The following is a 12,006-nucleotide window of genomic DNA, read 5'->3' on the forward strand; positions in this document are numbered from 1 at the left end:
GTGGCCTGCAGGAGCATGGAAGACATACAGCATTCAGGATAAGATACCGCAGAGTGTAAATATCGTGTTTTTTTTACCCTTTCTTGTGAAGTGTTCTGTTCTACCATTTTACAGTGGGGTTGGGAATGAAGGAATGAGCACCTCTGAGGAAAACAAACAATTTTATTCCAGTACCGTTTGCCTGCAGCACCAGTCTTTCGCATGACTGCAGAGGCCATGGTATTAGTCTCTTAAACTGGCTTAAGATAAAACTACTGCAGTGCTAGTGCCATCCTTCCCTGCCTCTCGCTCAAGTGGCTTTTGGAGCTGGGGGTGGCAAAATGAAGAACAGATCAGTCTCTGACACATGACACATACTGCTATTTACCTTAGGGTTACACAGCCACCCGCCACCGTACGAACTGCATTAGAGGGAGCAGCAGCCAGCTAAGGGAGCAGTGTATGTGTAAGTGATCTAAACTAACTGAACAAACCTAATGAAGAGAAGTGTGCACTAAACCATGACCAATAAGCAGCTTCAAAAAAAATTCTAGTCTCGGATACACTATCAGGGGAAGGAGCACTTCAGGAGAATCACCTAGCCAGGGGTTTACTAAGTTACTCTCACCTACTCCTCAGTTTTTCTATTGAGTGATCTACAGGCTTTGGGGTTTATTCTCTCACTGATGAGTGCAACCAGCTCCATCACTTATAGGAGTTCCATGCATATGTACACAGATCAGACCCCTGGTAAAGGCAGACTGCTTGAATTCAGTTGTGAGTCATTCAGCACTCACCAAGGGCTCCAGTCGTGTTATTTGCTCCCTTGCCTTGCGTAGCTCCTTAAGAACTTTATTCAACTGATGCTGCAAGTTCTGGCGATCAAGCTTTTCATTCTCAAAATCTGTAGTACACATTTGGATCTGGTGAATCCAATGAGAAAAAATGAGAAGTTACAGAGCTAGAACTACAGAATAAGAATGACTATTGGAGATAAGTTTCAATTTTTGACTGTGGTTGCACATTAATCTATTAAATTTTAAGCTGCAACACTTTGCTCTAAAGAGGCTGAAAATGGCATTAGCCACTGCAGACTACAGTGTGACAACATGGCAATGTGGGTGGGAAAGGTATCCCACGTCTCAGGGGAAGCGTCCGGCCATTGGCTTTATGTATTGCACATGTATAACTCCTATTAATACGAATGTCATCTGCGCTTGCATATTGTGAACATGCTTTTCATTAAAATATATAGAATTTTAAGGAGACACAAGACTAAGGAGTTTCATAAGATACTATCCGGTAACAGACAGACTTGCTACGAGGCCACTGAAGATTTATAGATGTCAAAAAAATCAAAACACAATATAAATATAGAAAATACAAGAACAATAGGCCATTAGCTGACAAAAAGCATCTTCTACAAACATTAAGGAATGTGGACAGAATTTAATCCAACCACTAGTAAATGGTGTCAATATGCTAAATGATGTTAGAAAGCAGCTGAGTACTAAGATAACAATATTATTCTAAGATTCCATCAAAAGGACAGCTGTATCCAGAACGGGCATCCTGACCTTTGATTCTAGTTTCCATGTTCCACAAACATCAATCATCCTCTTCATATACCAGTTACTCCCTCAGGCATAACATTTTCAGCAAGCAGCCATGTTTACTCTGCCCCCAATTACTAATTTTTGTGTGGTCATTAGATAGTAAATAGCTGAAAGCTGCTGTTACCCTTTGGGAACGAAACAGTTTTCCATCAGGACATACGACAAGTATGTAAAATAAGTCTTTTAGCATTTTTAAGACTGTAGCAGGGTGGTCACCTGTTCTTGCCCTGAAGGGCTTGAAATCAGACCTGGGAGAGGGCTGTGGCAGGGAAGGAAAAGCAGGGCTGATTGGGAGAAGTAGCCTCAGCTGGGGGCCACACCCCAATCAGGCCCTGACTGGTTTAATCAGGGTCCAGTTGGCCCTTATAAGAGGGCAGTGGGCCAGGAGCACACAGAGTCTCCTCTAGCTATGGAGGGAGATAGGCCTGGCTGCTGGGGAATGCACCAGGGTACCTGAGGTGAAGCAACGCTGGGGAAGGCCAGAGGAGCTGGGAGGCTCCAGACTGGAAAAGCTGCAGGCCTGGCAGATGGCCTAAGACAGGGTACTGGGGTTGCAACAGGGCAGCCCAAGGGTAGGCGGAGGCAGCAGGTCCAAACCCCCCTTGCCTATGATGACTGGCTTATACAGACTGCAGTTGGCTCCAGTGAAAGGGGGCTAGATGGTGACTGGCAGTAACCCATAGGCTGAGGCAAAGTGGGGATAGAGGGTTGGAGGTTCTCCGGGGAGGGGAGACCCAGATCTGTGGGGTATTGCCTGGAGGGGCAGCACCCCAGGTAAAAGGGCACCGGGGTCCGGGAGGGACACTGGCAGAGGGCGCTCCGGAGCTGGTAAAAAGAGTTAATTTTCAGACAGCCAGCAGGCAGCGCCGCTGGGTGAGTCTGCACCCCATTGCAAAAAGACATTGTCTCCTTTCAATACCATCATCTGAAACAGGGGTTCTCAAACTGGGGGTTGGGACCCCTCAGGGGGTCACGAGGCTATTACATGGGGGGGGGGGGTCACGAGCTGTCAGCCTCCACCCCAAACCATGCTTTGCCTCCAGCATTTATAATGGTGTGAAATATATAAAAACATGTTTTTAATTTATAAGGGGGGGGGTCACACTCAGAGACTTGCTATGTGAAAGGGGTCACCAGTACAAAAGTTTGAGAACCATTGATCTAAAACCTGGGGAGCAAGCTTGTTTCCACTAAATTCAATGGTAGAAGCATAGACTCCAATGGGCCAGGAGTTCACTCCAGGGTTTTTTCCCCACACACATTTGTTTTGATTGGTTGGATGGTTTTCATTTTGTTAAATGTTAGGGGTTGAATACATTTCATCTATATTTTAGGACTAATGTTTGAGTTGCTGCACAAAATTACAACCGTATAAATGGTGCAGTTGCTCTTTACACAGTGCTATAAATTAATGTGTCTGTAGGAGAGATTTTGAAGTCTTAAGTGTTTGAACATACTACGGAAAACCATATGGCACAACCTTTGGTTAGAAAATAGAAACAACTGTCACCAACATTTTTCTCTAAGTGAAACAAAGACAATGTTGAAAGACATCCATACTGCAAACTTGACTTTGCTGATCTGTTCAACTTGGGTCCCAACACTACACTGACCATTTTCTAAACAGTACATGGGTGCACATATTAATTTTATACACACACACTATCTTTAAAAGATATGAATTAAAAAAATAAGTTGATAAGTTTAGACAGCAAGAAGACTGCAGGGAAATACAAGGAACAGAACTATTGAGATCAGCGTTTTATTGGGAAAACACACATTTTAGTTTGTCTGTTCTTAGAGAGTGTTGAAGTTAATTGTTTTAAAGATAGAATATTAGATTTTCATTTTAATTGGCATATTATAGTTCACATGTTTATATTTCACTATTAATTACATAGGCCTGGTAGCATCTGCTTAAATTACTGTACTAAATTTCTATAGTTCCTTTGTTACAAATTTGCTCCGACAAAATAATTCAGTGATTTGAACAGTCAGAACAAGAGCTTATTTCTTTAAAGTGGTTGGAAGGAGAGGTTGTCTATAGAAATAGAGTTTATTTATAACACTGCATAGATTTAAGATTGTAAGGAAGTGTCCATATGATTTCAGAATAGCTTTAAAGCAAAAGTGATTTTATCCAAAGCCTGCATGTAATCAGTAAGCCTGTAATTAGATTGAAATTACCACCAATAATGTACTACAGAGTACAGCAATAATATGAAAGGCAAAGATTACTTTGCTACATGTGGGGAAATCTACCACATCAATATTTTGACAAGGGTTAACTGGGCAACTAAAAATTCATATAGAATTTTTGCAGCCTCCTGTCAGGCAAGTCTCACATTTATATCTGAACTTTGTTCTCACATGCATTATATTGAGAAAGCTCCAAAGATTGAATATGAATGAATTGCTGCTTTTATCAGCCATCAACTACCAGTTCTTAACCTACACTTTGAGGATGTCATATTTTAAAAAACCTTATGTGCATAATCAAGTAATATTAATGCATGTGACTCTTAAAAACCTTAGATTTATTAAATCAACTAGAACTTTAGAATGTAATTTGGTACCTGTTGTTCCAACAAAGCTATCCTGGTGTGTTCTTCTTGTTGTTTTAATAAAGATTTATGAAGAAATTGGACCTACAATGTGGAAAGAAGGCACTTGTAAGCAATAACTTCTACATATAGTAATTATTATATCTCAAAGAATGACTGACTTTTTTAAAAAACAGGATTAGCTAGAAGTTTACATATTCCAGTGCTAAAGGAAATCTCTCATACATAGTATCCAAGCCAACTGAACTTCCCTCCACTCTTCTTCAGTGAAATGAAGTCCCACGGAGGGGAAACACGTTTCCTGAAAGCTTTTCTAGGTGATTAGAATCCAAATCAATATCTACTGAAGTAAATGGAAAGCTTATTGACGTCAACAGGCTCTACATCAGGTCCTTGGAATCCAGGAAATTAATTCCATGTTACCACATGCAAATATTCCTTTCCTCCAAGTACCTGAGTCCAGTACCTGGGTAATAGCCACAAGCAGTTTAGCTCCAGTAACTCTTACAGCCTTAGAGAATTAGCTAAACTCTACAGATTTCTCTTGGCCCCACAGCATCCAGATGCCACTAGGGCTGCAGTTGCCTACTTCAGCACCTCCCCTGCTTGTCCAGGCTCACACCCAGGTTCCTGGTCAATATCCAGATTTGCCTCCCTTTGGACCTTATATACAGTTTGCGTCAGGTCCATAGTTCCAGCTGACCTAAAGTCCAAAGGGAGTCCAGCTGTGAGCAGTCAGGCAGTACAGACAGTGCTGTGTCCTGTACAAGGAAACCAATTTACAATACCGAAAATCTGATCCTGATGAAAACATTTCAGCAGGGCTAGCCAAAGCGTAAACTAGTCACAATAAATTGCTTGAATTTAAATTGTGCTTTGCATAATGACTATTACAAAAAGTTTAGTCTTACTTAATTGTTGTTTTATCCATTGTACCCATGAGCTGTTTGGTGTAGGCATATAGCTTTCCATAAAATATATCAGTGGAATCCATAGCAATCATGTTAACTAGTACTTCTGGCAAACGACTGTCCTTTCACAAGCAATGCTCCCACAGAGGGGAAAAAGTGCTAGAACAAAGAAGTGAAGTGCTGTGCCAAAAGGCACTCAGAAACTACAGCGATAGGCACAGTGTAAGAAACGAGATAGGTGCTTTAAGCATTCAATATGCAACAACAGATTTTAGTAAAGTAAACACTGGAGGATATTGAATCACTGAGCTTAGGTAGTGGAACCAGGTTAGCTGCTGTGAAGTATTCTCTCCAAGGGACAGAAATAGCTGGTCTGGCATTTGCTTCATAAAAGTTTACATTTGTATGTAAATTGTATCTGGTGGATTTTTAAAGATTCTAATAATTGGTGGTGGTAAAGAAAGTGCTAGTTTGAGAAGATTTCATGAGGCCTTTGATGCAAATCCAAAGCAACAAACTGCAGAGTATGGCATCACCTTTAATCATTTTAAAAAAGAGAGCTGTAAGGGCCTGTCTACACTTAAAACACTGCAGTGGCACAGCTGCAGCACTTCAGTGTAGACACTACCAATAAGAGTGCCTCTCCTGTCAGTGTAGGTACTCCACTTTCCTGAGATGTGGTAGCTAATTTGATGGGAGAATTCTTCTGTCAACCTACCCCTGTCTACACTAGGCGTTAAGCTGGTTTAATGCTTTGCTTAACGGGTGTGGATTTTTCACACCCCTGAGTTATGTAGTTATATTGACCTAAATTCCTAGTGTAGACCAGGCCTAAATGTCTGCAGAAAGCAGATAATGTTTAACAGAGTAAAATAGTTTTGGACCATTATGACCCTCTTTTGTGCTTAAGGAGTTAAAAATATATTTAATTTAACCCTCTGCTAATGTATTTAAACTCACATACTGGATCCACTTACCTGAGATAAGAGATCTTCAGTCTTCTTCTTTTCTTCTTTGAGCTTTTCTCTGGTAATTTCATTCTCTTCCTTTAACCTCTGTATTTTATCTCCTTTGATTTTCTTTTCATCTTCTAGAGTCTGCGTAGCAACATTGTATTTTGACTGCAATACGCTATTTAAACTCATTACTTCTTGTTTTGTTTCTTCATATTTCTTTTTGAATTCATTAAGTTCAGATCTCAGCTGGGTTATAGTTTGTCTTTCAGTGTCAAGATCATTCTTGGCAGTCAGTAAAAGCTGGTCATAATATTTTTGTTTTTCTTCTTGAAGGTAACCTTCACAAGACAGAAATAAAACAGTGGTTTTCTAAAGTATTCTTTCTTTAATGACACTGGGCTAGATTCTGTGCCATACCTTAGGGTAGCTATATACAACCTATCTGATCTCCAGATTCTAGCATGCTGCAAGGCCCAGATTAACCCCCATCATAAATCAGAATAGCTTCTGATGATGCTCTAATTTATGATAGCCTCCCCAGGTCTGCTTATAGAGCATAGCAACCCAGACTCCCTATAGTGCTCAGTGCTACAGACACACTCCCCACCAACCCTTACATGGCAGGGCTTGTGAGGGAGGACTGCTTTGGATTGCTTATGTTGGCCCCATGCAAGTTCTGTGCTGGAGGAATTCTCCCCCAGCCTCTTGTGGCTCTGGTATAACTTCTATACACTAACACATCGGTATACGGGGGGTGGTGGAGTGGCCCCACCATCAACACAGGATTCTCAGTCCTGGATTTAGGCTTCCTAATACAGAGGCTGCAAAACTCTCACAGTTCAAGTTTTTGTTAACTACTAGGTTAGCATTAACAGGGCAGTGTGAGACCCATGCCACCTACTGGTTATCACATACCGCCCTCTTCAGATTATACACCCTCAGTTCCTTGACACTAGCTGAAGGATCTTGTGCCTTTGTGTTCCCACTGCTGCGGCACAGAATACATTCTTTGATTGTAAGTACCAGCTTCCTAGCCAATGACTATTGCTTAAATCAGGGCTTGAGAAGCGCACCAGCCACGAGTAGCCCAAGAACAAGGCTTATTAACCAAGGGTGAAAACACCAGTGTGGCCACACTCTTGCCCCTGAAAGCCATATCCCCTGTAACTGAAAAGAAATAAAGAGAGTTGTGTAGTGTCTTGTACATTGTATTAAGCTATATCAGCTTTCTGTTTAATAACTGTTTTAAAATGTAACCTACTATTCAGGCTGATCATACTGTAGAAACAATATGTGTTGATATTTAACAAATCCCACAGCACTAATCTAATCTGTTTACTGAAATGTGTTTGACCTTGTGGTTTTTAAAAGAGCAAATGCTGCTGTGATGGAGGGGCAGGGGAAAAGGGAGGGGGATTTTTCTCTAGTACCCTAAGCTTCCCTCAGCTTTTTGGCTGCTTCAAGGGAGGAGTTTCTGCAACTGTACCTCTCCCGTTCACAGGCTCCATTTGGAGGCCCCTCCCCAGAATACTCCCAATGCCATCCTCTGCTGTAGTTTATTGTTGCTGTCAGCAGCCTCTGCAGAATGAAGCTGATCCAACTGTCAATTTCAGTGCTGCCCTCAGGGACCTATAAAACCAGCAATGGAAACTTACACGTGTGGAAGCTCAATAACAGCACTAAAGTGGTCTGTCTGCAGCCTGAAGAGTAAAGCATTGAATTGGTTCCAGCTTGGTTTGGCTTTAGAATGCTCTCATCATGCATAGAGACTAGAAAACTCTCTTATTTAAAATTTACTTTCTGCAGCAGATGACTCACCCTGAAAAGTTTCCTATTTGTGTGGAATGAGGATTTTTCAGTTTCTAGCTTAAGTTTGCTTTGGTTTGCTTTTAAGTCTGCTTCAGCTGTACAGAAAGAGGGAGGAATTTTATTTTTTTTTTATAAGGATGATGTTCCTGGATTCTGGTTGGGAGTTCTATCTTATCCACCTCTCACTTGTATAGTAGGAATCTTATAAAAGTGAAACTCCACTCCGTACTAGCTGTTTTTCTCCCCTCATCTAGGGCCTTGTTGTTACTAACGAGTTGGAGGGTTTGCTACCCTGACTTCTTGGATTCTCTTCTCCAGTGAATAGCTCCTGTATGCCTGTGTCTAATGCCACTCTTAAGCTTTCTAAGCAGCAGCAGCATGAAATTAACATGACCGATCATTTTACTGCTTCCCATAGGGATCTGAATAGCACCAATGAAATCAATTCGTGGCTGATTTCACTATGATCCAATTTAGCAAAGTTATGAAAAGAGTAGCAATGAAGTTGACTGAAGAGTATGTTACATAAATTTACTGTTGGTTCACATCTGTAAGGTTATAGGCACAACCATGTAGGTCCCTCATTCGCCACTGAAGAATGGATTTTTCAATACTTGCCAATCTAGTCCACTAGTTTGCTAGTTCTACTCAGTCAAAATTTAGTAGCATGCTTTGTAAATACACCATTCAAATGAAAGGTAGAATTATAGGAAATTATCCATGTAATCTATTATATTGAACAGAAAAACCTGAAACCTGAGAAGTGCCATGTCTGGCTCAGGACAGTGGATACTACAGAAAACCAGTGTAGTATTCATAATACTCAAGTCAGGTTTTCCCAGTAGCAGGTAGTGCTGATAGAATGCTCAACCACTTTTAAGGAGCCAAGTATATTCAGGTAGTCTAACCAAAGTACTTTTCATAAATACTGCAGTCAGCCCTGCATTTAGGGACTCTGCTTGGTCCCTCATATAAAAACCATTTCTTTTTGACAGGCACCATTCGTTCAATCTATAAGCAATCTAAAACCAAATTAAATCTGGATATAACTATGTTGTGAAAAAAATCTGTATGCAATGTAACTACTTTATACAATGCCAAGAATTCAAGTACAGGTGTACTGTTTTTTAAAACAGATTGTCCCTGTTTACTGGTATCTGAACTATTGGTTAATATTTAAGAGACCTGAATCAATATACAAGTTTTTTAAAAAAGCAAAACTGTCTTTGGATTGACCAGGTTATGTAGCAGTACAGGTTAGCAACAGATGCTAATAATATTCCACTAATGACTTGAAGAAGCCATTATGCTTTCATTATAAGAGTTAAAGTTCACATTTCAGTTCTGCTAGGAGAATAGAGTACGTACAAACACATAGGAGGGCCATAACCTCTCTCTAATAGTGGCTTTACTTTTAGAGACCTTGCTTTGTAGCATTAAAGGTCAGTGAGAACATCTGTTTGAAGCAATGGTAATGTGGAGCTCTCCTGTGGTGCTGCCTTTAGTCTGGACTCTGTACCACAACACACATGCCACAGGGAGCCTAAACAGTAGTAAAGGAGCAATACTAAACTCACCCATGCAGGTTAACATCCAAGAGGAGGTGGTGGTGTTTTTTAAACCAAGGAAAAGACATCCCTGAATTGCATAGTTAAAGCGAATCATGGTGAAGCAATGTCTTAGTTTTGCTTGGTTATTGGATAAATGGCAAGGGATGGCACATGCAGCAGGTGGAAAGTAGGCAGAGAACATTCTAATGCCCTTTGGTTCCAAATATTTTTGACAGTCCCAGTTCCATGTCAAATTGGAGGTAAACTGTAAGCTGCACAACTCCTGACTCTGGGCCATTCTCTTGCATCAGCACCCATTTACCTCTCTAACTGATCAGCCACACAGCAACGGATATCAGTTAACCATTGTTTGAAACAGTGCTGTGCTCTTAACATCCCTCCTGCCCTTTAGTTTGTCAAGTATCTGGTCACTTCCCACAAGATAGCTAATTTTACAGCTTCCCAACAAAGCGGATCCTAGGGACAATAGGTAAACCAATAAGAAAAGCTATTCATGCGATAGGTTGGATATGGGCATCCTAACAAAATAAAGTTTTTATAGTTATGTCACTTGTAGAATATAATTTCTTAACTTTTATTTCTCCTTGTATTTCCCTCTCCAATATGTTTGTCAGCTGATCTCTTCAGATGATTCTACACCCAAATCTTGACCACATATTTCATCCCATTCATTACTCCTTTTTCATTCAGGTAGAGTACTAGCTCCCTTAGAAACAAGGGCCTCCTTCTCTTGGTGATGGATAGGTTCTTTATCAAGTGCATGTTCACTAATGCCCACACTATTGGTTTCTGTGGCCAGTCTGGTTGGAAGCATCCCATGCAGCTTCTCAAAAACAAAGTCAGTTTATCTGATTACTTGCTGCACCTTCATACATGTTTTCCTGCCACAGAGCAGTAACCCTCTATAGCCTGCTTTATGCAAGGCAGACATGTGGATAATATAAGTCAGACTGAATGAGATCTAGCATGGATGCCCTGTTCACTTACTTCACTTTTCTTTTCCCTCAAAACAGGTGTACTGCTTTGGCTTCTCTAAAAGCTGTAGTAGTTCAATTCTGCAACTCCCAATGTTCAGGTATAGATACTAAGGCAAGTGCTGCTTCCAGCAAAGGATTACAAAATTTATACCAGTCCATGTCCTTTAAGCTCATTAGCCAAGACAGCAGCCTGAGATAGCAGTTCTCAAAACACAAGTGTACAGAGTGGAGGTCTCATCAAGTGGCAGTGTGTATCCTGGGATATCTAATTACAGTAATAGGAAGGAGTATCTTAACCATTACAGGAGTATTGTTAGGGAAAAATGACAGGGATTATCAGACTTGTGTGTGGAAGACTAGACTTTGTTTTATGAGATGGTGTGCGGTGGGGGAGGAGGGGGTTGTTTATGACTACACAGTCACAGTACATTTCCAAGTGATGTCAGTGGGATGTTTGTTTGCACAAAGATCAATAGGTGAAGTGTGGCATCCCTGATTCAGTACTTTAGCATCATTTACTGGGAAGACTGCTCTCCTGGGGGAACACCATTATTTTTCTTCTTTCTTTCTTTTCCTACCCCATGTTTGAGTCTTCACTCCTTTCTTCCCCCCAGCACTTCCCAATTCCCGGACCCATGGGTTTTACCCGAATGCTTCCTCATTCCACCCACAAAAACAATGAAATAACTTTTTAAATGTCAAAAGGCTAATACTTTAGAGTCAACATCTTAGGGAGCTTAATTGGAGAGAAAATAAAGGAAAGTTGACATACCTCCCTTGTTTCAAGCTGCCTGCAAAGTTGGAGAAAGCAGTACAACAGTTAAACTGGATTCATAGTTTTAGTGTTTTCTTTGCAACAAGCTCTAGGAACTTGCTGCACCCCTGCAGATTCTAAATACACCACACAGGCAAAAAAAATCCATTCAGTGGGCTAGGTGTTTGGCACAGTTTCATCCCTGTGACATATTAGGTCAAAAGTGTCTGACTTGGTTGCTAGCAGAAGTGGCATATGATTCAGTGTCACCAATCATCAAGCATCTGATACATGGGCTCAAACCAAGATTTTAGTTTGAGGCATAGTCTGCCCTAGATTTTTTAGAGGTCCAGATCGTGCAACTGCCAGTGAATGGGGGATGGTCAACACCATTTTACAGAATTTTTTTTGTGCTGTAAAAATTGTTAGTTCTTAGATCTGCAAACACTTCCTATGAATCATCTTTTACAATGTGTATTTTGGAAAAATAAATCCATACCTAAGCAATGACTCTTTAATGAATTCTCAACACTGGTTAGGAGTGTAAAGGGCAGGATGGGTGGCATAATGATGTTTGCTTAAAAGAGTACTATTTGTGCAAACAAAAAGGATATCAAGTTAACGTCAAGAAAAAGTCCACCTAGAAGTCTGATCGCTGACTTTTTATGGCAAGTTTACCCTTGAACAATAAAAGTGTTTTCTTGGCACACATTGTAGCAGATATGAATAGCAAGAAATTTGGAGGATTCAGTTTTGAGTGTAGCTAGATAGCAATGAACTCTTGTAAGTCTGGCAAGTACAATCTTTTTCCTCATCTTTCCGCATGAAGGAACTGAACTGATTAGGAAATGCTTAAATTCGATCATTAA

The 12,006-nt window shown here is 40.7% G+C and overlaps 1 protein-coding gene across 2 annotated transcripts in view; it reads right to left on the reverse strand.

Annotated features, from left to right (window-relative positions):
- The window catches only part of CEP55 (centrosomal protein 55), a 35,240-nt gene that overhangs the window by 1,882 nt on the left and 21,352 nt on the right, over positions 1-12,006 (reverse strand). For both annotated transcript variants that reach the window (XM_048858903.2, XM_048858902.2), the window contains 3 exons: positions 6,048-6,364; positions 4,172-4,243; positions 777-902 (listed from right to left, as the gene is read on the reverse strand). In XM_048858903.2, coding sequence (XP_048714860.1) covers positions 777-902; positions 4,172-4,243; positions 6,048-6,364 — 515 coding nt within the window. The remainder of the gene's footprint in view (positions 1-776; positions 903-4,171; positions 4,244-6,047; positions 6,365-12,006) is intronic.

Source organism: Caretta caretta, chromosome 7, assembly GCF_965140235.1.
Source record: "Caretta caretta isolate rCarCar2 chromosome 7, rCarCar1.hap1, whole genome shotgun sequence".
In the NCBI taxonomy this organism is placed as follows: Eukaryota; Metazoa; Chordata; order Testudines; family Cheloniidae; genus Caretta; species Caretta caretta.